Source organism: Trachinotus anak, unplaced genomic scaffold (assembly GCF_046630095.1).
Source record: "Trachinotus anak isolate AG129_WGS33_773 ecotype Australia unplaced genomic scaffold, CSIRO_AGI_Tana_v1 ptg000009l, whole genome shotgun sequence".
Lineage (NCBI taxonomy): Eukaryota > Metazoa > Chordata > Actinopteri > Carangiformes > Carangidae > Trachinotus > Trachinotus anak.
The window spans coordinates 8,982,105-9,007,418 of NW_027273860.1; the positions used below are offsets into that span (position 1 = coordinate 8,982,105).

Here is a 25,314-nt window from a genome sequence, read left to right on the forward strand (position 1 = left end):
GTCATTGCTCTAATAGCCATTCCAGTGTCCTGTGACACATAAGTTCTGCCACAGGTTGGAAATAGTTCCCTGTCTGCCTCTAACCTCACAGCATCAGATGGCACGTAGCAAAGAACTGGGCAGTTTCAGAACAGTCTTAGTTTCGAATCAAGCACAGCAGCGGCATATTCTGTGCCACAGATGTGTCCCTGATCTTGTTCTTGGCTTGAAGGTAGAGGATGATGGAGCAGGGAGGGGATGGTGTCACCTACATCTGGAAAACACATTTTACATGCAGCTCTGTAAAACAGGTGATTTAAATGGTCACAGGACAGCTTTACATGCTGTCAGATTATCACACTGACAAAGCCGGACCCCAAGTCATGTAATTAGGTATGCAGAGTGCAACATGTGCATGCCTGAGGACCAAATCTTCTGGGGAAAAGTGGTATTATTAATTAAAGTAGACAGTTTTCTTTTTTTTCCTCTGCTTTTGCTGTGTGGGAATAAATACAGGAATAACAGCGTGCAATTTCGTACCATCTCCTCTGGAAAGTAAACTGGCGTCTTCAGTATTTTCTGCTGGGAATTCTTGGTAATATTTGGAAGCCAACATGACAATTCTGCATGTCATAATGCTGTGATTATGGCCAGGACATATGTTTTGAATATATCTGCAATGAACTTAGTTCATCTTTCTGTTCCCATAAAATGTGAATCATCACCAGTAGCTTTATTTGTATTGGTGCAATTTGAAGCAAATGGTGAGCTGCAGGTTGGCAACCCTGCTGTAATTACTTGGGATGACTGACCCATTAAAATTTTCTAAACAATAAACTATTAAGAGCTGTGGTTCTGTCTGTGCTGTGGTAGCACAGTAGAACACACTGACATAAAATAACTGACTTGTCTGTGGTGGCAGGGAGACTGTCAGGAAGAAATAGACTGACACTGAACATCGATCATCCCTCTGTGACTGTGCCCTGACCTTAAACAGCCACAGAGTTTTCCTGCCGTTGTTAACATGCAGGCCACATGTATCCTAACAAGAAAGCTCCCAGTTAAATACAGCCTGGGGACCCAGACCTCCTTAGATTTAATAGAGATGAGACATTTTTATTTCCTACATAGAAAGTGTTATTGAAACACTTCGGCAAGTCTCTTTGATGGCTGTTCCATACACAATTCCTGGTGGAAAAGAGAAATCCCTCTCACAGAGGCCTCATGACAACTGTGTGGCTGGAAACCTTGGCTGGATATCATGGCATTGTCACCAAATACAAGACAAAGTGCCTTGGGAAGAATTAGGATCTGCCAGTTCAGTGCCAAGCCAAGGCCATTTATCACTGTCGCTATCATTTTTCATGCCACATTACACTGGGGGTTATCAAAAGGCCGCTTTAAGTCCAGTTTCGATTGGGCACCCACCACTTACGGCTTACTGATAATTCTATTACAATCAGTTTGGCACACTGCTGTAAGAAAGACTGCTGAATTGCATATCTAACAATGGATGACAGGCTAAACGTGACCAACTGGATTAGCTGATGGCTGCACTGGTTCACAGTTTGCTGTTAGCTTTAAACAGTGCACACACCAATCAAAATAAACCAGGTTCCATGATTATGACAAATGATTCAGTCACTCATCAGATCGAGCCAATATATCCCAACTGATTTCCTTTGGCCTACAATTAAGTGTCAAAGCTGTTAAGCCCTTTTCATTGTGTCGAGACAAGTTACTGAGAAAAAAAAAACTAGGCTCATCGGTATTATCCAGGGTATTAATGGATGCTACACACTGCTTCATTGTTCAAGTTAGTCCCAGGTTAGAGAAAACAACAACTGTTAGACAACAAAACTACAAATCTACCTTTCTCTCTAACCACAAAATGAAATCCTGGGCCAATCGTCCAGTCCTTTGATATGTTCATTTATGTAAACCTCATAATGACACTAATAAATAAGCCTAGCTGAGCGACAGATGGAAACACTCAAAAAGATAAGTTTTCAGACGGCTGCGATTTTGGAGGATGAGTGTGTGGATAGAGTAAATACAGCGTGTTCTCTTGTCAGTACTGTATGAACAGCCCACAGGAGGACAGGAATGCAGCTCTTACAGTGTTGCCGTTACTCTTCTCCAAGAACAGGCATGGATGCCAAGTTGTCTCTCGCTCTCAGTCTTTCTCTGTACCACATGGGGCTCAGCCGTCTAGGTAAACTTTTACACTTCGATGAGCAAAAGCTCTGACTCACTGGCGGGGGCTAGGCTTAAGTAAGCATTTCTTGCAGAACGGAAAGCGGTATCATGGGAATGTGCCCTGGCCTTAAACATAAGGATAACAGGATCTTTCCTCTTTGACGAGACAGTCTTGGCCAGTAAACACAAACCCCGGTTCTATTTTGGTCATCCAAGTACTCCTGTCTAATAAACAGTTTTTACCTACAGGCTCACAAAAATGATCTAGAGAATGTCAAGGAAAGTGTAAGTAGTTAAGTTAATGGTCAACATAGCTTTTCCCTGCATTTATTTGACTGAGCTTGCGTTTAATCTTAAAGCCAAGCAAGAGATAATGAGCTGGGAGATGGAAAAAGACTTGCTTACAACCACATTTGACCTTATGCAGACTTTCATGCAAGGATTTGACATTGTGCTGAATATACTGCTTTTCCAGCATGCCATTCCTGAGCCTGGAGATTCGCTTAAGGACGAGCACCCTCCTGAAAAGTGTGCGCCCGACATATGAAATGTAAATTTAACTTTTACATATTCTGCGTCTTCCTTTCATGGACATTAAATAATGAAAGGAGACGTCAATGGCAGAGTGTGTGGCGAGTGGTAAGAAATTTTTAAAATGTGCTGAGTTTAATGGGCTTCCAGGCATTTACTTTTCATGGACGGGCCCTGGCCTTTGGGCTGTGCCAAAACTTCAACAGTGATTTGTACCGCCAGGTTGTACAGCTAAAAGCCCTCTTTGAATTGCACAAGGTAACATGAACTCTTTTCATCTTGACACCGACTTTTTCTAAAAGGGAATGTTGTGGAAGCAGTTGAAGCCGGGTTGCATAAGAAGAAGGTTATGAGGAGAAAACAAGACTGGGTGAGTATTCTGATGGTATGTAATTCTGGGACGGCTAAAGCATGTTTCTTGCAACGTTTCCAGGGTCTAAACAAGTTGTCTTAGCTTGGCCGTCTAAATTAGTAATAGGGATGGAGGCAGCCATGTCACACAGGTCCCAACTAAATTTTCATCACAGCAAAGAGAAGGACAGAAGCCATTTTCAGTATGTCACTGGGTAAGCAAGGACAGACCCAAAATTCATATTTTAGACACTGAACAGGCTAAGTCAGAGCAGAAACGGAGCTTATCTCTGTCCATGACTACATTTCTGGACTTTATCAAATCGCTGCACAGTTGTTTGGAAATGCAATATTTCCTTTTGCAACACCTACAGTAACTTTTCTGTTCTTGTTGTTTTAGGCCAGTCAGTGGCAGCAGAAACAAGTTGTGAACAACAACACTGACATACTCTCATGTCAAGGTGATAAAGCGAACGTGTTCTTCACTGTGTCTGCTGTTTGGTGCTGAGCGTGCAGTGTGCAGTGGGGTTTTTAGAGCTCTTTCACTGAAAAATAGCTGCTTCTGTGGCTGAAAATGGCACAATGAGAGAGTGAGAGGGAACCAAACAGTAGGGGCGTGGGCCCGACGGGTGAACGAGCTGAAACTCACTCAGTTCTGTAAAGCTGTGCGTTATCATGTGATGAATTCTCTGTAGATTCATCTCTGAGTGACTGCTTTCATGTAGTTTTTTACATTCTCATTTGATATATTGTTATGATAGAAATATTGCTTATAGCTACACTGTGGTCTAAGGGTCATGTTATACAAGAGAAGAACTTGTACAATGTTTTGTCCGACCATGAGGGAAATCTAAAGCGTTGATACCTGTTCTGAATGTCCACAGTTGAAGGTGTGGTGAAAAGCCGGCTGCTATTTATGGAGCTGATATTGTTTAAATGTGGGGATAACAGCGCACACATTCAGGCTTTCTCACCTGGAAACCATTCACAGCGTTGCACTTAATTGTGCACATAAAAAATGACATGAAAAAAGAGACAGAGAGAGAGAGAGAGAGAGAGAGGAGGCTTGGGTGGCTTCGTGGTCACTTCCGCACAGCTGACTTATCACTGCATGAACTGGGTTTGAATGTTGGATTGTCAGTGTTGGGAAAACACATCTGTACGCTGTGTTTGTATGGGACTGAATGTATATAAGAAGGATAAACACACACAAATCTCTTGTTAGACCATTAGACCAATACATAACTGTTCAGTCCTCACATATGTAACTCTGCCATCCCTGTATTTCTAAGCTAAACTTAGATGCATGCTTCCCAACCTACAGTTTTAAAGCTTTTCCAGCTTTAGAATGCATTAGAATTTTAATGTAACCACAAGCACACACAAGTAGTACTTTTGATATCTAAACGCCAGGAGCCTCCAGACATGCAGACATTCCTTTTCACCTACAGTAGCAGACGCCATTATCGCTACTTAGGTGAGTGCTCCATGTGCTTGTAATTAGCCTCAGTAACCAGATTTGAGGGACTGGATACACAGAAGACTGGAAAATCCAGCAGTTGGTTAGTCAAACTTTTTTTTTTTTAGCTGCCTAGAACTAAAATAGAATTGATTTTCTAGAGATGTGTTCAAAGTCATCATAATTGATAAAATACACCAGTTCCATAATACAAGAGCTGAGTAGAGCATCCACAGCAAAAGCCTGTGTTTTCAATTACACATGTCAAACCACAGGCACTTCAGCTGTAGCATGTGGCGTGATGATGTCACCAGCACTGGGCCAGGAAACAATTTTGTCTCGTCACACATCCTTTGGAATCTTGTTTACCTTATTTACTTCACCCTAAAAAAACAACAACTAATTTCATCTGGTTTACGTAATGCAGTGCTGTTGTCCGAGCAGCGTCAGGATTACAGTTGAGACACTGATTTCCACTGCCTAGTGTTACTGTTACACACGTAGTTTAATGCAACATAATGCACTTAGAGTTTCAACCTTTGAGTTTCAAATTGAAATCACTGTACTGAAACTATTAGATTTTGATAGTATTTGCTGCAAAGGTGACGTGAGCTGAGCATTTTCATGTACGACCACATGGTGTTACCTTGAAACGGCTCCTGTTTCTCTGCCTGGAGGTTGAATTGAAACAGCTTCTTAAAGATAAGCAGTGAGTGCATTGTTTGGCATCTGTATTTTCTTCTAAGCCAGCTGATTTGTTTTAACAGGTTCCGGTGATTACTATATATAAACTGGGATCATCGGCTCCTAAAAACAGAGAAAATGCACTGTACTATGAAATTTTGCCACTGGAATACCTTTTATAAGTAAATGTCTTTGTCGTTTTGTGGCCAGTTTGAATGCATATTGTAGTTGAGGGATTCTGAAGAGTCCACGCTGTCAGCTGGATCGCTACACGATTCAGTCAGAATAGCTTTTGATCAAAATCAACAGCTGCTCGATTCCCACTTTCAGACAGTCATTATTTAAACGATTCTCTAGCTAGAATAATGGAGGATTTGTACCATTAGAACTGTCCTGACAGCACTGCTTAAGTTTCATCTGTTTTCAGTAAAGTACTTTGCATGATGGGAACTCTCTGCTGGATATCGTGATGTTCTTTTGGTTCGATAGTTGGCAGAAAATACATCAGGCACAGCTAAGAAAAAAGTAAGTAAATATGCAGACAGCACAACGCATATTTGCCTGAAATGGTGGCACAGAATCAAGCTTGTGGTGATATAGTGACAATGTTCTAAGACATGATTGCAGGCTTGGCCTGTCAACAGGGTTTGTTAGTTAGACTGGAATTACAGGCAATAGAGAGCGCTATTATCCAGTATATAAGGCATGCACAACCTTAGGTGGAGTTTCCTTTTCTTCTCTATAAAATGCTGCCTGCTGACACGTCAGTGATGTCTGGGAAAAGTCCAATCTAAAAACACCCAAGTCCACGGGACGGTGGCGCAGACTAGATCATATTGAGTAATGGTGTTTGCACCAGTCTCCCATGAACCATTCACTCAAGAAATATAACCTAGTAACTGTAAGGAATACAAAAGGTGTCTCCAAGTAAATAATGTCAACATTTTACAACTCATTCTACAACAGCAGCAACCCCTTTGAAATCTTCTTTAGATCACATAAGCTTTTACACTTTTCAGAGAGTGGCATCTACATGTTCAAACTTCATAGCTGACCAAACAACCTGGGTCCGGACACTAAAAACACTGGAGAGACATTGTTTTCAGTAGTTTGCCTGACAGACAGAGGCTGATAGTCAGAGTCTGTTTTACAACAATGTGAAATAACTGTGAAAGCAACTCAAATGATAGGATCAAATTGACTAGTCATGAGCAGAGATATGCAGTGGCTGAGACATACACCACAAGAACTACATGCTAAATCCAATACTCTGTCAGAAGTGCTGTTCACGCAGTCAGTCAGAAATCAGTGAAAGGCTCCTTTCAGACGGCTGGACAGTGGGGGTCCACACCACCCAGTTTTTGTAGCTTTCCAAAACCGACAAACCCCACAGCCACGTCTGCTGTTCTCAGTGACTGGCCAGGTGTGCATAGGTGAGAAATGGGCAGAGCTCTGCATTCCTACTGTCCCCCTTCACTGCTGAATCTCTGCTACAACCCTACGTCTCTACTCACACATATGGCATTCGACACTAATAAGGCAACATGAAAACCTGTGTAACATGTCCTAAAATTTTTCATTAGCCCCTCTACTGGCGCTTTTACGAACCACTACTGCTTTTTAGTGCCCCGTAACTATGACAACCATTGTCCCCACCTAAGAGGATGGTCAGTCTAAAGCACTCGTGACATGGTGGATGACGTGTCATCTGACATTGCTCTAAAGAAACATATTTAGGCCTCAGCCCAGCTAATCAGACCTCAACATGATCCTGATATTTGTTTCTCTATTCACACCAATACTCGGGATTTCTCTGACTTTCTCTGGAAAAGAAATCAACAGTGGGGGGAAAGTGACTCATGAAATGAATATTCCACACCATTAATAAATCATATAATAGGTGTTGTGCATTAGTATTACTGACATTATGACCCAGGCAGGCCCCCCGACGGCCGATAATTGTGTTTTTTTTTTTTTTTTTTATCATTATGTCCCAGTTAAAAACATATGGCTCATATTTGGTTTAGAATGAGAGAAACAAAAGACCATCTGTGCTACATATCAAACTTTGGCATTTAATGAGTAATTGCCGCGTGGAGTGTATTTGACTGGGATTTTAAAAAAAAAAAAAGGTTTCTGCTTGTCATTTTCATTCAAGTATTATACAGAAAGGTGGCACGACGTAAAAATCTTAATTGTCAGTGATGCCACCGGTGATACCCTAAAAATGTTCTCTAAAAACACGGAACCTGATTGAATTCCAGTAAGAACTGAAGACAATCCTATTAAAATGCTTTGATATAATCAGGTATTAGGGTCATTCGTTCAGACAGCAAGGTCTCATTGAATATGGAAGCTTTCATTTGGTGGGCTAATCTAGTTCAAATCCTCTTGCTCAGCTGTTGTAGTTGCTGTCTGTCATGGATTTAGACATCATAGCATGTGGTCTCCCTGTTCCCTGACGATATGATCCTTCTAAGTTGTTGGAAGGATTACACAAGCAAACATTTTAACCATAGTAAAAGTTATAGTGGCTACTGTGTGGGAGACACCCAGATTAGTCCAGTCCAGAGGACAGTCAAGAGCCTGTGGGGACTGAAGTCAGCTGTTGTGCCTTGATAGTTAACAACCTCCCTCAGCAGAATTTAGCATTAGAAAAGACTCCGATTCCCAGACATACACTCATGTGTCCATTTATGTTGCTGTCTGCGGTTTTTACAAGATGCACTGTGACTGTGACAAGGGCTGTGTTTAACTGAAATGATTTTAGGGCAATTTAGAGCAATTTAACCACAGCAACATGTTAATGGGGCGAGGATTTTCAAACAAGTCAATAAACCTGTACATGCACCAGTATATAGGTTGTCTCCACAGCTGAGCACTCAACTGTAAGAGCAGGTCGTGCTTGGCTCTGCTCCATGAACCTTCAATTATAACAGGTTTATAGCCGCTTCTGTTACTAAAACATATAATTAAAATCCAAGGCTAATGGATTTCTCTCCCGTTTTGATGTGTAGCAAATCACGGCTAATAACTGTGTGATTGTTCTAGTTTAGTTTAAGCAATAAAACAAAAGAAACCATCAAAGACCCGCCACTAATTGGTTAATTATTTCTAATAAGATGACATCTGTAGCCTATATAAAAAAAACAAAACCAAAAAACAGGGGGCCGCACCCAGCCGAACAATATATATAAAAACAGGATTGTGAGAAACCATCATGTAATCATGTAATTAAGAATCCAACAGTGATCAGCCTGTGTGGCGCAACCTGCACCTCCTGCACAGTAGACGGTCAACTTGCACAATTTGCGCAAATGGCACAAGAGGTCGAAAATGCAGCTGGAAGATGTGAGATCAAACATGGAAAAGCATGAGTGAGGCAGCTTCACTGCATTGTTACTGTACGTTAGGTTGTGTTACAGTTCGGGGGCGACCCACTCGCAACAATAGGGAGGGAGAGAAAGTTTCCCCCGTTGTTTACCTTTAGGAATAGGCGCAGGAGCTTGAGGTGTTTCAGTAGAGTAGACACAATTTGCAAACTTCATCCAGCATGAAAACACAAAGCAAAACTTGAGGTACTCCATAGCTGCTGTAAGTGCGTGTTCCCGGACAGAGCGCTGGGGGACCGACTGGACTCTCGCCTCCTCACAGACCCACAGCAGTGGTCAGGATCAACCCCGCAGGGTCGTAATGTGCGTTCTCGCGATAATAAAAAAAAAAAAATAAAACAGGGAACAAAAAGAAAAAAAAAAAAAAAAAATCCCCCTGGTGAATATCACTTTTTCTGGACAAGCGGTTCTTGAGAAAGCTCGTACTGCTCCGAGGAGGGACGGCAGCCTATAAGTACCGCGGATCAGGGGAATTAGAGCAACAGGCGTGGTTCCTTAATTGCAACTGCCCATGAACAGAGAGACGGTGGCGGAGGAAAGATAACGGTATTCACCCCTGGCACAGGGACGTCCTGCGCGAAAGTGTGACTTAGTAGAGCTGTATTTGAACCCCCCCACCCCCACCCCCTAACTGTTAAATATCCCTCCCCTGTTCCCCTCCCCCTGAGCACTAAACCCCCTCTGCAGTACACCCTGCTCAGAGGAGACTTTTTCAGGCTCCTTTAAGTCATGGAATAAAACTACAAAATCACACCTTAAAACTGTAATATTTGATATTTCTTTTTTTTTTTTTGGTTTTTCATTATTTCCGCTTTGTATAGATCACTTACAGTACTCCACTTGTCCCTGTTTTAACACTGTACGGGCCAGCTTAGCATGAATGTGGCTCTATACCAGCAGATCCCGTCCTTCAGTTAAATGTAAATCATACTCACAGTAAAAACCCTGCGTGTGCGATCATGAACAGAAAAATGTTCTGTGAAAGTAAAATTAGAATGTATCTTTAGTATATCAATACTCTTTGTTTTATCATCTATTCACTGTGTTATAACTGTGTGTTCCCAGAATAAACTCTGTACCTGTGCTAGGTGAAGAAGGTGACCACATCATTCCAGCTGCATTCCAGATGTTCTGTGTTCAGGCGTCTTTTCCCTGGCAGCTGTAACATCACCTGTGTTCATCCTTACATGTAGCTTATATTAGTGACTGTCTTGTGGACACTTGGCTTCTATCCAGTTGGTTGATATTAAGTTGTATTTTGGGCATGTAACCAATCATGACCTTTGGCTTTACTATAAATTTACACCTTAGTCTTTTGTACAAGTTGATTCTCCTCTTGGTTTCAAGGTTGTAAGGCACTTGTGTGCAGTATTTTCCTCAGCTATTCGTGTTTTGTGTATCTATTTCTGTTCAGAGTGTCTTCCTACACCTAACAAAACTACACAGTATGAAAAGCCAGAAAAAAAGAGTCTGGGGGCATTTTGCACTTCAAGAAAGTCGTCAGATTTTCAGTTGATTAGTGAAGTCATCGCTACTTTCCACTGTTTCTCTACACAGCACAGTAGATAACCATATGACCTCATCGAGCCAGTGATGGCACAAGTCAAGCTGCAGATGTTAGAGCTGCTCTGCTAACACCCCCCACCCACCCACCCATACACACACACAGACACAGACATGAGGGAGAAATGAAGAGGAAACCAGACATAACATCCAGCTTCCATTTACTGTCTGATTGTATCTATGTCTCCTAGTGTCTCAGCTGACCTTGAAACCAATGCTTTAATGCATTTGTGTTTCTTATTCCTTATTGGGAGTAACAGACTTCCCCCGTGGCTCAAACCATTCCTCAACACTTTGCATGGCAGTTGCGATGACTGCCAGTGCCCAGATTGTTTTACTTAATGACCTCACTGCGTTCGCGGTTTCTCAATGCCGAGGCAGTAGAAGCAGAACTTTTATTATGAGATAAATTGCTTCTATCCAGCGGGGCCCTGATAAACCTCGGAAATGCAGAGAAATGCCAGAAAACTCAACAAAGTACTTGACTTGGACTTCAGCCATTATTTTTACTGTAATGCATGCAGCTGACACTAAAGTGAGCCAGACACGTTTATGGAAATTAGTCTGTCAAGAGAAAATCACCACTAGAATCTTGTTGTCTAACTGTCTCTCAAATAGAAACACATTCAACCTGAAAGGAAATCTTCCTTACTGTGAAACTCAGGCAAACACTAGTCAAGTTAAAACTTACACTGCTAAGCAGATTTACAAAGGTATCAGTGCTACTGTTTGCAATCAAAATGAGCTTTAAAGAGTGTGTTATATAAGGGGTTAGTGACAAATATCTAACAGGGAGTTTTACCCTGTGGGCTAAGGAGGGAACTATCTGCAGCTGAAAGATTAAAGTGTTTGTGGTACAGAACCACATGCTGTATTTTGGCGAGGCGTGATAGGAAATATGGTGCGTCTTGCTTCAGTTCACTGGCTCAACTCACCCACCAGAAATTTAGAAAAGCTAGTGAAATATCCTCTGGATTTGATTACACTCTGACAAGATGTCCAGAAGTTGAAGTATGAGTGGTTTATAATCCCGACAGAGCCATGTGCCGGGAGATGTGATATACTGTAGAAGTTTGTAAGAATCATGAGGCCATCAAGTTCAGCCTCCTACATCCTTCTAAGTCAAGATTTGCAGAAATTTGACGCCTTTTAAGTACATGCGGTAGTAGCAGTGGCACTGATGGCAAGTTTAAACTTAGAGTGCATGTGGTGTGGGTGAAAATTACATTTAATTACACAAAAATTGCCAGATACAGTGCACATAAGCAGAGAGACTGCTGCGGTAAGTGGGGTGAGGATAGAGTAGAAAGCCAGGGGCTCATCAGGGCAACCAGGCACAATTGCACATAATTATCCCCACTCTAGATCTGCTTGGGTGTCAATGGATGATAGCAGACTTTGGACTGCAGCACACATGGACGTACAGCTAAATACAGCTGTTTACCAACCTGAAAAGAGAGCAGTGACTCTTGGCAACCTTCCTACTGCACAGGTGGCATGTTCTGAAACCTGCTTTTTAATTCTGGCTTATTTCAGTTCCAAATAAAACACACAAGCCTCCAGCCTCCACTGTCCTTGTATTAGTGAAAGACTAAACAGTAGAGCATCATCTATTTTCAGCGCTTCTGCAGAGACAGTGGGTTCACTGGCGCTGTTTAAATTTAATCATGCTGAAAGAAGAAACAGATGATTCATCAGGGAAACTCTAAAGGAGATGCCTAATATTGAACGTAAATCTAAAGATTCCTGGAGGGAAAAAGAGGACTGTGAAAAAAGGGGACATATTGGAAAGTGAGGCTGAAATAGTTCCTCCATTCCTCCCCTTATTTTTATGACTGCCATCAATAATGTTGGCTGTATAATCTCAAAAACAATGTGTTCTCCCTTTCATTATGCTAGTGTACTGCTTCAAGCCCTATCTAAGCCGAAATCACAGACCTATCAGTGGTCGGGACACACCTTGGACTTCTTTCTACTCTATTTTTGATCTAACCCTCTTTTGGTGGTACAGCTGGATGGTTTTGCAATTGGTAGTGAGTCACATATCCTAGACACGTGGTCCCCTAAACCTTTCTTGAAAACCCACAATTGCACCATGATTGTAAAAGAATGGGTTTTATTTTTATCCCGAATGCTTTGATCACTCCACAGAAAGTTAAATTACTAGTACAGATCAATGGAAAGGGCAGCACTCCTTTCTTTCACTCAGCTCATCTTCCTGAAAAGCCGTCGCTACGTCATCCCCGGCCCCCTTCTGTCCACGTTGGTTCATCCTACGAGGCCACAGGGAATCCATTGGCTCATGGTGTGGTCTAGGGGTTGCTGGGAGGATGCATGTGAAGGGGTTTCATCAACACCACATTTAATCTAACACCGAAGAACTTTAACAAGCACAGCAAGTACATTTTTTATGTCAGCCCAGTGTCTGGCTGCAAAAGTGGAAAGGGGTTAGACGGATCATTTCGCTTTGATCATGGGCGGTCTTTCATCTATTGTTTCATCCTGATCTTACTGTAAAGACTTGAGCAGTAAATTACTGTATATTAAATTCTGAATCAGTGCACAGTTGAAAATGTTTGCAACTTTCAAACCTGTGCAATTTCAGCCCTATAAATTTGCATTTCTACCGAACAGACTGGGGGTTTTTGGGCAGTGTTCCTTGAAAATTACACATAATGAGCTCTTTACCCAGCCTTTCATTTGAATGTCATCATTAGGCAGCCATGTTAAAACCACAAGGCTCCAAAGTAGGTTGAGGAGAAAAGGATTCAACCTTCCATAAATCCTCCACTTTCAATGCCACCTCACTGATAAAAAAAATGGACACTACAGATTGGCCCAAACAACAGTCCAGGAAGGGTGACATCTTTACAATACAAAACATATTAGCTAATGTATATATGTTGTGTATTAGCATCACTTTTAGAAGACAGTGTTGGTGAGGTCTAAACTGTCTCCAGTGTTTGGTTTGTTCTTTGTTCTGGCAGTGTAACAGTAAATAACCAACCCCCATTTTTATTACATCTGCTGCCTTTCCCCCACTTGTGTGTATGCAGTGTTTTCCTAAGCTGCGTTTGTACAGATGTTACCTCAGCCATTTGTTTATCACAGTGGGTTTAAAGCACTGATACCACAAATTCCAGTTACTGTGTGCTGCTGGGAGCCAACTGCAGTCAATGAGCAAACTGCATTCAGTTCCCAGTGTGTGCTGAGCTCCAACGTAGGCCAGAAACAGAGTTAAAACATAGTTTCCTTTAGGACAATAGTTTCACTGATTTGTAATCACAACCCTAACAGGACAGAAAACAGCCCCAATCAATTCATTTTAAGGTCTTTTCAGCATTACTCAAAGTGTGTGAAGTACATAAACCCAGCAGTTGAATGAAACAAACAATGGAAGAACTGCGTTCAGAGTGTTTACACTGAATGTGTCACACAGTACAACACATGGCTGATTATTCACCCTCAGCTGGCACATTTGCTTTGATCACAAAGGCAAGTATTCTTTGTATTGTTGTTTGTCTCCTGACTTCCAGACTTCAAATAATAAGAGGAACAAATTGTGACATTTATGAAGACATGTGACCTGTAATTATAACACAGTTGGGCGACACATTTTAATATGAGTCGAATTATAATGGAAGTTTTAAAAGTGAGTGTTGCACAAAACAGAATCCTACATACTGTAACTTGGGGGAAACATCTGTGTTTTCCCGCTGTGGGACGTCTCTGCTAGCAAATCATTGCTACAGTGACATCAGTGCCATGGCTTGTTTGTGGCCTGGGTGTTCCACTCATTCTACAGAAGGACTGATGCTCTGCAGGATCTAATATTACAGCACAAGTCTTGCATATCAGGAAATGTATGTTCTCTTCCAGTGCAGTGTAGCCCTAGAGAGCATGATTTCTTAGGAAGTCTCAGTTGTCCATTTGCCAAGGAATTTGTGGGAAATAGTGGTGAGTTACACATTAATCTCCTCTAACCACAGCTGTTCCTGTACAGGCATTTAGTTGGACAAAGGTTTCAGGGAAAGGCACAAGGAGTTCACAGGTGAGACTTAACCTTTTATAGTGACAACCAACAATCATGTGTGCATATGGCAACCATAGAAGTGGTGTTATAGAGGAAATACAAAAAGCAGCTTAAAAGCTAGTCCAACAGCATGTGTGTTTATGCAGTTTGTGTAGGTAGTGAGATTAGGTCTGTACATTTGTTCTGTTCATGTATTTAAGTCAAAAATTGTGAACAGGTTTAAATGAAATTTGGCCATGGAACAACCACATGGTGATGCTAGACGAAAAATTGGTTTATCAAGTTCATCCACTGGGGACCATGAACATGTTCAAAAATCCCACATACAGTATTTTCTAGAGACATGCTGCTAGAAAATGTTCTCATGATCACGATAAAAAGGAATTTAAAAAAAATCATCTCCCATGTCCTCTCTGGGCCTACATGCACACGCCTCCACCGTTCACATTGTTTTCCAACCACAGCATAATTAGCTATAGATCTCAGAGCAGTGCCGGGTCATATGTTCCAGAAAATCATGCCAAGCAACGTGTGAAAACCATCACCATCAACATCAGACTTGCAAAGACATAGAAGTCTGAGATAGTACAAGGTATTCTTATGAAAGTTTAAATGTAAGAGACATTTGGAATCAAATGTTCAGACTTTCACAATGACCACTCAACACAGCAAAAATGATGGAGAATATTTCTATAACAGTGATTTTAAAAAAAAAATCTTCTATCAGTCAATCAAATATCACAATGAAAAGCTTCTATTGTTCCAGAGGTGTAACAGGAGCTGTTCCAAACTGCACCAGAAACAGCAAGGATTAAAGCGTGACCTTCAAGTCCAGCCTTTCTCTGTACTTAGTCCCAGAGTAGCTCTTTTCATTGATGTGTGATTAAAAAAATCTTTAAAAGGAGAGTTCCGTTAGGTTGGACTCAAGGTTAACAGCTTCAGGTTAATGGCTTATTTGAAAAGGCAGAAAATTAAACGCTCTCATTTCGCTTTTCATGTTATCGTTCAAGGACATCTGCGTTTGACGTAATCCGTCCAGTCAATTGCACTGTGCAGCAGATTTTTGCAGCAAAAAAACTGACATTCAGATTTAACCTTAGCAGTTTAAGAAGATTGCTAAAAAAAAGATGAAGGTGGGAATTACAGTAGCGAGTGAACTCACGAATTAACAAGCAAGGCTCAGTGGTTTTACATTACCCATTACAAGGTCTGAGCATTGTAACACTTAAAGTTAGTAACTATCTTGGAGTAATGGAGCTGGTGATTTAAGAAACAAAAATCAAAACAGTTGCACACGTCACACTATTGTGTTTTATTGAAGTGTTTCCATTGACTGCACAATTTAAGCTTAGCTCACAGAGTTAAATTGCATTCATTGCATGACTTAATGGTTTATTAGTTCACAGTATTAGTGCAAAAGTATAAGAATAAGTATTTTGACTGTTTCTCACATATATATAACTGACTAGGAATAGCGAAGTTCCCTTTGTATCACATTCTGACTTTAATTTTTGGCTTTTTAACACAATCAAAGAGGCTTCAGAGGATGTCGTAGCAGCATCTTATACTATTGATGCATTCTACCCCACAAGACATGCGAAGTGATCGGGCTTATTAATGGCAAAAAATGGAATTTCAATTGACATAAATTGAATATTTTCTAAACATCTTAAGCTATGAAAACAGGACAGACTGCAAAAAACATCCATCTCAAGTACGTCAATCATTTTGTTAATCTAAAAATCGAGTTTAAAAAAAATGCTGCTCTTAAAGACAAATCCACTTATGGTAATTCTACAAACAAGTATCGTGATACTGAAGGCAGAAAAACAACACTTTCGACACAAGATAGTTCTTCCAGCTGTCAGATTATATTACTTTATACAAAAATAAAACCTTTATGCTTTCAAAACGTGATACCTGTTAAAATGACTTAAGGTGGGTGAATTAATCGGTTTTCCACAGTCTCATGTGGAGAAAAACACAATTTATCATCATGCTACAAACGAATTGTTCATGGCCTTAATGTTGATGTAGCACATAAATAATATCTTTGCTGCAGTGCTTCACTTTCTACCATCCCTAATAAGATTGCCATACTCATTAAATCATTTTTACAATGATGCAGGGTGCACAGCAGTATCAATGGCCATTTGATGGTTGAAGGTTTTATCAGACTTTTTGTCACACATGTAATGCGACGGTGGAAAAGATCAAAATTCATGTTGGTAGCAGAAAATATAAGGAAAAATCTGACATGACATTGATATTTCGATGATTTGACATATATAACTACCTCCTAAATATTATTCCATCCTTATAGTCATAGTATCAGGTGCAGATGTGTAATTCCTGGAGCCAGAAGCAGCCAACACTATATTACAGTAGCATGCATTTTAACCTGAGTTTGTCCAAAAATAAACCATGTCATCAGACACTAATATGTGAATAAAAACTTATGGCAGAAGCAAGTTTGTTCATTTAGGCTGTGTTGTGTCACTCTTAAACAAAAAGCTAGCTCCCTCTTGTGGACAACACTGGTACAGCACATCAAGCTGTAACCTGCCCATTCCCTAATAAAAAAAACCTCTACAGAGTTGACAATGCATAATTATTATGGCATTGTAAATATTACTTTGTATCCTGTGGTAGTTTATGTTTCCGTGCACACACAGAAGTACACTCATAGCACGCAGACACATACACGAAGCTGTGTGCACACATTACTCGATGTTAACAAATTGCTAAACAGAAAAAAATAAATCAATAAATAAGGTCATTAAATATCTGAACTAAAATCTGCTATATTACATGAGTCCCTAAGGTCTCACACAATATAGCTACAAACATAGTGTTTCTATTTAATTTAATAAATTAACATCTTGACTACTAATATGACCAAACTACACAAAGTTTGCACATTTGCATACAAACTATAATGACACCAATCCTTCTTTCACAAACTGAATAGTAGCACTTGCCTGTAATGATGTTTACTTTACATTTACTTGCAAGTGAATGTCATCATTCTATTAATTCTTTCTAGTAACAAAAGACACTCACAGCCCACTAACTCGTTTTAACAACCAACCTGAGCAGCTAAGTCTAAAACAAACCTTCTATTTCATTGTTCATGCAAAATTATAACATTTAGATACCTCCTGGTACTTTCTTTAAACTATCCATTTGAAGGTTGTTCTGTGTTAGGGCTTTTGGGAATGATCATCATGGCTTTGTGGCCTTGTTCTTCCAGGAATGTTGAATGCTTTCATGGAAATCCAGTTTGGCTCCTAGTTCGTACTCTCGAAGAACATGAAATCCTGCATAGAAAACAAAGACAAAAGTCCTAATAAAAAAGCAAAAACGGTAAATTGACATTAATGTAATGCCTAAAATGCAGTTAAAATATATATCAGCCAAGGTGTAGAATTTATTTACTGAGAAGTCACTGCTAAATTAACTGCAGCATTTTTAGCACTATTACAGAAAGTAGCTCTGTCAAGCTGTTTTGCATTTGTGGTGATCGGGGTGGTTTCAGGTCACATTTCCCACAAAATATAGGCTAAGTGGTGCATTAAGTGGTAGGTACATGAAATTTCCGACTACTGGTGAAGAGAAACACATTGCCCATAAAAGCCGGGTCACCTGAGGTTACTGCATCTGTAATAGCCACAGTTCTGGCAGCAGTTAATTTGCTATGGGAGAATCCTAAAAAAAAAAAAAAAAAAAGGGAGCGCACACGAAAGTAACTTTACAGGCAATGATGCTGCAAGCTGATGAAGTTATGTTCAAATGCTTCTTATTGCACTTACAATGAGAAAACATGCGCCGATCATTACAGCCTTCATTCTCACATCCAGATCCATGGGGAACTGGATACCAAAGTTGTCTGAATCCGTGAATGCTTCCCGCAGAAGTCCCGTCCATTGCTTACTGATTTTCCCAATCTTGCTGACTTCATCCATTGTCAAAATCTGAGGAAAGAATTACAGAGAAGACAAATTAATGACATGTGTTGCATTAGGATTGTTTGGTTTTATTGGAGGAAGATCACGGTAGAATTCTCAATCTCATCCAATTGCATGTTTTTGCCCACTGCCACAGTAACTGGAGTTCAGTATCCCCTGTAATGACTTCAAAGCAGCTAAGGAGGAACCGTGATGGTAATATCATGCTTCAGTTACCCCTCCTCTGGGCCTGGTAAAAGGTCTGTATCACTGACCCAGATCCCTTCACAGCTTAGCCTAATAAAACCAGCTGAGCCATGGAACAATGGTCACACTGTACCACACAAGAGCATGCCCTGTGCGATGGCTTCATCCATGCTACAGCGCGATCTGATTGGAAACATATTTCCTGCTTCAGAGCACGAGGAGGATCCTTTACAAGAAAAATGCCCAGAAGGCAAGAATGTAACCGTGTGGTGTTATGTTTTCACAAATTTAATGGATTTCTGTGTTTAGATAAACCCACCTCAAAGTCAACATCTGGAAGGCAGCTCCACCCACAGAAGGGCCCATGGATCTTCAGTACAGGCTCAGAGTGTTCGTTCGCAACGATGAACTTAGGGGAGAACGGGTGCCACTGTTGTACAATGTACCCCACTGTGTTACCGGGGGGAGCCTGCACCTCCAGCTGAGTGGGGGATTGTTAGAGAACAGAGTGTGATTTGTAGTCATATCCTCAGTAGAAATTGTTTGAAAAACACATGTATAACTAGAAGATGTGAGGTGTGGACAATGTGGTGAACTAGAGCCACCTTGAACACTGTAATTTCATAGACACTCACCTCTTGCAAACAGCAAGGGAAGAAGCAAGACATGCACTTCAGTGGCCTGGTGACAGTGATGATCTCTTGTCCGAAATTGTCAAGGACGTGGATGGTGAAGGGGCGCAAAGGACCGCAGCACTGTCGACTGAGGCAGTCATTCTCCTCGACAGCGTAGAACACATTCTGACCCATGACGTTACGGACTTCATACTTGTTGTTGCTTTCGAAGCCAACAAGGGCTGTACGGAGATGAACAATATGTATGAAGATGTGATTGCAAAACTCACCCGACTGCACAGAACGAACCCAGCGGCAGAAATATTGTCATGTTTACATACTGTACCTTCAACAAGCTCAACTTTCTGTTTGATAAGTAGCTGGTCCACCTAGAAAACCAGATAACCACAAACATTTGATTTTAAATCTGTTCAGTTCTTTCCTTTTAAAGGCAGCAGCTCAGTAGAAGGGGGTTGGGGTGGGGGTGGGGGTGGGGGCGGAAAGTTGGCATGAACATGCACACATTTTACATCTGGACAGTAAAAGCACATTCTGTATTTTCACACATGCTTACATAATAATCATAAAAAGAAGAAGGAAATAGAAAATTAAAAATAAGAAAATAAGATAATAATAATAATAATCTTTATTTATAGATCACTTTTCTAAACCCACATGATAGTGCTTTACACAGCAAAATAAAACATGCAGGTCATATAAGGCTACAATTCAAAACAAGCAATGAGAAATACAGTTGAAATTTGACATTATGAATATAATACTCAGAACAAGGACTGGTATGGTTAAAAAAAAAAAAAGTTTTGGAAGTGCAACTTGGCTACCCCATACAATCTCAGATTTCCATCCCGTTGCTCTACAACATATTTCTAAACATAAATAAACTGTCCATAAATAAACTATCATGACACAGTGGGAATACGTTTTCTGCTCTCTTATTGCACACACATCCTGGACTCTTTGTAAATGGAAAACCCATCTATTCAAGTGTCCCAGTAATTTTATTTTTACTTCTTTTGTAGGATCGGTGCTTTGTAATAGCTCCCTATCTTCACATGTAGGGTGTGAGATATATTAGTTAGTTAAAATATATTAGTTAAGAAAAGTCTGTGATAGCCAAACAAGTTGATGTGGGATATTTAGAGAGCAGAAGGGAAGGTGACGTGTGTCATTTCTTCTGTCCTTTGACTAACAAATGAATATGTGAGGTGCTGGTGATAGGCCAGACACATTTCATTAAACACTTGTAAGAAAAAAAAAATGAATTATTTAGATACTTACTTGAGTCAGGTACTCTAACCCTGGTGGACAGCCTGGTATTCCCGGACTGGGCACAGCATACATATTCATTTTGTCAGACTGGGAGAGGGGGGGGGAGGGGGAGGGAGAGACCTGTTGATGATAGAGAGCTGAAAACGGAGATATGGCGCCATCTTGTGTCAATTTAGGTGACAGTCATAAACAAATGGGGGACAGCCCGCCCTCGAGGGACAGCGGATTTATATGTTTTTCTGTCTGTCTGTGCGGTGCAGCGCCGCTGAGCTCTCTGCGAGGCTGCGTATGCTTTTATTATGAGCATAATCCCGGGGGGGCGGGGGCATGGTGGGCGACACAGTTATTTATCTGTTTATCTGGAAGTGACGGGGCTTCTGACGGGGAGACACCACCGTGAGAAATCCTCTTACTCTGTGCGTTCGCACATAAACACCAGGCCGAAAGGCCCGCACAAGCCTCGCCGCCCGTCGCTACAAACGTAGCTCGTTTCCCGGCACGTCTCCGTGAGTCGGCGTGTCAAACGAGTGATGTCCGCCGCCTGCGGACGCCTCGTCGGCTGGTGAAAGAAGGCGAGGGGTGATCTGCCTGCTTCTCCCCTCCGCAGGAGACAGCGACTTGTTCAAGGCAGCTTGCTACCGCCGACGCCGCAGTACAACATTATAAAGGCGACATGTGATATTAGCCGAGAAACACAGAGCTCTTATGATCGGAATCAGGAATACTCACCGATATTTCACCTGCTACTTAAAATAATAACAGGCCACTCCGGAACCGAGCCCATGGAATAAACCTCTGCTCTCATTGGTCGATGTCATCGTACTTCCCATCTTCATGCACCAATGACGAAGCACGAGTGTAGAGCAGAGCACAACAGAGAGGCTTCTCTAGCACAATGATAGCCCACAATAGAAAAGACCAGATGAACAATAGTCTTTCGTAATGAAACAGCCTGCCAGACACAGGGAGTACACCTAGTTCTGCCCATTTTGCGACAGTCATGGACTCTTTGTGATGTTTCTCATCAATGTGTGTCAGGAATGTTTACAATAATAATAATAGAGTAACAGTTTTTTATTTCTCATCCTCTAGATGTCGCCATTTATGCAGACTTACATACAACATGACCAGCACAATGGGATCTAGCAACAATCTTACTCTTTCAACTGCACTGATGCATTTTTTTTTTTTTTTTTTTTTTTTAACATTCAGTCTGTGTGTTTTTAAAACTGGGATTAAGCTATGAGAGAAGCTGCTCTTGTGTCTTTCTTTAACATCAAGAGACATTGTTACACCAAATTACACACTGACCAGATTTGATCTTATGTTATTCTTGTTCACTTGGCTTCCAGTGACATTTGAGATGCATATTGAGTTTTGTCAGATTTTAAATACAGAGATTGATTTAGATTTTATGATGGAATGGATCCTGTTGTTAGCTGGGTTCATTTCTCCCATATTAACATCAAAGTATTGTAAGTTTGCATATGAACATGTGTTGTGCGATGGCCATATAGTATTTTCAGTCAGAATGATGTAAGACGATGAACATCGCCTGGCCTAAAACTGCTGCTGTATGACGCCGTCAGCTGCAGTGTAATTAGCAAGTAGGTCATAAGCCAATTAACATTAAAGACACCGCAATACAATGGCACATGGATAATGGCATTGAAAGAGAAGGCTTCGGTGTGTTTAAAGCCTTAATGTCTACACAAACATCTCAATAACCCACTCATAGTCAAAATATGAGTCAGTGCAGATTATGAGGACATAATAAATAAATGAGGACATAATAAAAAAAACATTTGTAAATAACAGTATATATGTGAGGAATGTGTCGATACAGTGCATAAGGATTGAATGCTACGCTCCAAAAAAAAGCAGTGCTCACCTGTTAAAGTCGGGTCTATCCTGTCAGAGGGAGTGATTGTGTTACATCCGCAAATTGCATGTTATGAGGAACACTGTAGTTTTGCTGTCCCTACAATGCAGTGGTGGAATGATTCTTAAGAACTGTAGCCACAGAGCTGGACTCCACATCGCTCAGCTGTGCACACAAGCAACAGAGACATGAAGGTGAAAGTTCTCTGAATATGCTTTGCATGTGTGATCTTGTTTGATAAAGATGAGGAGGTGGGGGTAGAGAACGTGTCAACTTAAGAAATGCATAGTAATTTAATTTCTTTTCATTTATTATCAGGCAGAAGGCTGCAGATGCTGGTCAGAAGGCTCTCAGATGACATCACTTCCTGCAGACATATTAGCGATCTTAGCATTGATGAAAAAGTCTATTTTGAGTTAGTCTGATTGTTTTGTCAATGTCACTACTATTTATGCCACTGCTCACCTGGATTACCTTTTCCATAAAGAATATATCGCCCTGTTAGTTAGCCAGCTAACTAATTATTCGTTTTTAGTTAGCCGGCTAACTGTCATCTGATAAAGTTATTGATGATAACACTGTAGAGAAAGGAAAAAAATCACATGCATGTGTAATGAAGAAGCAACTACTACATGTAAAAAAGCTGGGACTGGGATAAACCAGAGACTGAAGAGCAAAACAGATGAAAGAAGTTCTTTACTTACAGTAAGAAGCACAATAAAGCTCAGTTACCAGACAGTTTTCTTTGTTTTGTTTTTTTTTGTTTGTGATTTTTAAACATTAGTAGCAGTCAGTAGTTAATATCATACAGTTTCAAGTTTTAAGACAGAATTGAAAAACAACAACAACAAAAAAAAAAAAAAAAACAACTTTACACACAGCTGATGTGCACTTGAACTTTATGTGCAGGTTATTATGCTTTGTATCCACTGGAGAGCAGTGTTGAGCTAATGATGCTCAGCCTCATGGCCATTACTGAGACTAATGCAGGATTTTCCTTTTCATTGTAATACAGAAAATAGTCACAAATAGACTCACACAGATATACACACAGTACACGAACACACTTGCTACTCCGTTACAAATGACATGGCGTTGTTGGGTCGAGTATCCTTATTTGCGAATACAAATTACCTGATTTCCTCAAGCGCTACTGATTTCTCCACGAAACACTAATGAGAACAAATGATGACTCGCGTGCAGATCTGCTGACACTTCAGGCACAGACAACTAAAAACAGGTTTTAATTGATTCATGTTACAGCAATTGCTTATAGTGACCTGAAATAACCGAGAAAACACTGCAGGTACAATCAGTTGGGTGTTGCCTGCTTTACAAATAAACAGATGTTTTAAATATAGCCTCAATATTTGCTCTTATTTATTTATTTTTTTTTACAATACTTATACATTTTTACATTTCATGTCATGTCTGTCATGAAGCTTTCAAGACACTGTGTCACATGTGAAATAAACTGAACTGCTGGTAGCATCAAGGGCCCATTTTATTATTCTGACTGCTCAACGAGAGCACTGAAACTTATGTTCTTCATCAGTGAGATCAAAACAAAGTAATGCAATGACTTTGAAATCGTGGCGTTCTCCGCTCCCATCTGAATAAACAGAGCGGACAGTCAGGGGTCTTTGAAAGCTAGTCAGATTGTCTTTCTGACTCCAAGAGCCCAGTTACTCCCATCAGGGGTCTGAATGTGTGTGTATGTGTGTGTGTGTACCAATTGCACAGTCTCTGCTCTCTACATTCCTACCTGTTTTACAATTTTTCTGTGTTTGTGTGTTTTTTTTTTTTTTTGTTTTTGTGAAGGTGGTGCTCTTTACCCACATGGGTAATCTTTCGTGCACTCCTAACGAGGTTGTCATAGTCGCCGCATAATGAGGAGCCTAAAGATGAATGTAAAAATGCCTCCATTACACCGCTTTCATCCTCTTGTTCATTAGGTTAGCATAAGGTTACAATACATTACTCCAGTCCCAGTGTTCTACACACACGACTGCGATAGTGTGTCACTGAGGGCTTGTGTGTTAGTTTGCCGTGATAATCCTCATTCATTTACACACACAAACACACACACACGCATGCACATAGTATTACCTGCCTAAACTTAACCCTTAACTGAACCTCAACATAACACTGATTCTGAGACCTGAGTCTGACTTTTTCTTGTACTGTTTGGAGAACAGGTTTTATAAATATCCACATTACAAGGGGTTTTCACTACAATACGTCTGTAATTCTCACCCTCACGTACAAAAAATGCAAATCTATTGCGTATGTTTTCATCATCTGTCCAAATTTGCCAAATTCACTGCTTTTGTTATTCCGTCTCTGTCTCCTCACCTCTGCCCATCCCTCACCTCCCTCCCTCTTTTTATTTCTCCCATTTCTGCACCCCTGTCAAGTGCTTTGTTTGCTGTGACTTTCCATGCGGTTATCTGAGCGGAGACAGTATGCCTCACCCTGGCACAGGACCTCAGTTTCCACGGCAACTTTATAATTGTTTTGGATGCGTTCCAAACGCCACTGGATACCGAGGCATTATTGATGTCAAAAGAAACATGTATGAAATGAGGAGATGTGGAGGCGTCCATATGGTTCCGTACACAGCCTCATGGAAAGCCATTTAACCGTTTTTCAATGGGAGTTTTGTGATACTGCTGAATAGATCCCACATGTGTCGCATGATATTTCATAATTTTGAGCTTTCTGGATCACAAAAGGATAATAGCACGCAATACAAGCCACTGAACTGTGCAATATTTCCCCTATTAATGTCATTAAGTCATTGTCACAGTATGCCCTGCTGGGCTGAGTATGGTGACCTTACTGAATACAATATGTCCATCATAATGCATTTAAAAAAAAAATGTGAATAGTGAAAATGAGAATGAAATCCAACTCAACACATGACGGGAAAATAAAAGTCTGCTGCACCAAAAGCTTCTCCAGTAACCATAAAGTACATCGCTGTCAGCCTCATTCACTTCAAGTAGTCTTTGTTTTGACAGGAGAGGCGGCGTGAGTTATCCCAGTGTTTGTCACCATAACCATATTGTGACCCCCCCACCCCCACCCCCACTCCCACCCCCACCCCCACTCCACTCCCTACCAACTCTCTCATGAACACACACACGCACGCACAGCCTCCCAGCACCTCTGAGGCATGAG

At 40.9% G+C, this 25,314-nt stretch overlaps 2 protein-coding genes across 4 annotated transcripts in view; both read right to left on the minus strand.

Moving 5' to 3' along the window:
• The window catches only part of plod2 (procollagen-lysine, 2-oxoglutarate 5-dioxygenase 2), a 29,242-nt gene extending 20,063 nt beyond the window's left edge, over positions 1 to 9,179 (minus strand). For both annotated transcript variants that reach the window (XM_071485084.1, XM_071485083.1), the window contains exon 1: positions 8,688 to 9,179. In XM_071485084.1, coding sequence (XP_071341185.1) covers positions 8,688 to 8,790 — 103 coding nt within the window. In that variant the 5' untranslated portion in view covers positions 8,791 to 9,179. The remainder of the gene's footprint in view (positions 1 to 8,687) is intronic.
• A 6,300-nt stretch (positions 9,180 to 15,479) lies between these two features.
• On the minus strand, positions 15,480 to 21,097 carry LOC139625255 (phospholipid scramblase 1). 2 transcript variants are annotated; one of them, XM_071485085.1, is made up of 7 exons: positions 20,979 to 21,097; positions 20,259 to 20,369; positions 19,306 to 19,348; positions 18,981 to 19,201; positions 18,665 to 18,826; positions 18,004 to 18,165; positions 15,480 to 17,511 (listed from the first exon to the last, which is right to left on the minus strand). In XM_071485085.1, exons 2-7 carry the CDS (start codon positions 20,325 to 20,327, stop codon positions 17,482 to 17,484), a joined length of 687 nt encoding a protein of 228 aa, XP_071341186.1. In that variant the 5' UTR covers positions 20,328 to 20,369; positions 20,979 to 21,097; the 3' UTR covers positions 15,480 to 17,481. The 2 variants fall into 2 exon arrangements, with proteins under 2 accessions (XP_071341186.1, XP_071341187.1); XM_071485086.1 differs by having other exon boundaries at positions 20,259 to 20,336; positions 20,979 to 21,058.
• Between the last annotated feature and the right edge of the window lie 4,217 nt (positions 21,098 to 25,314).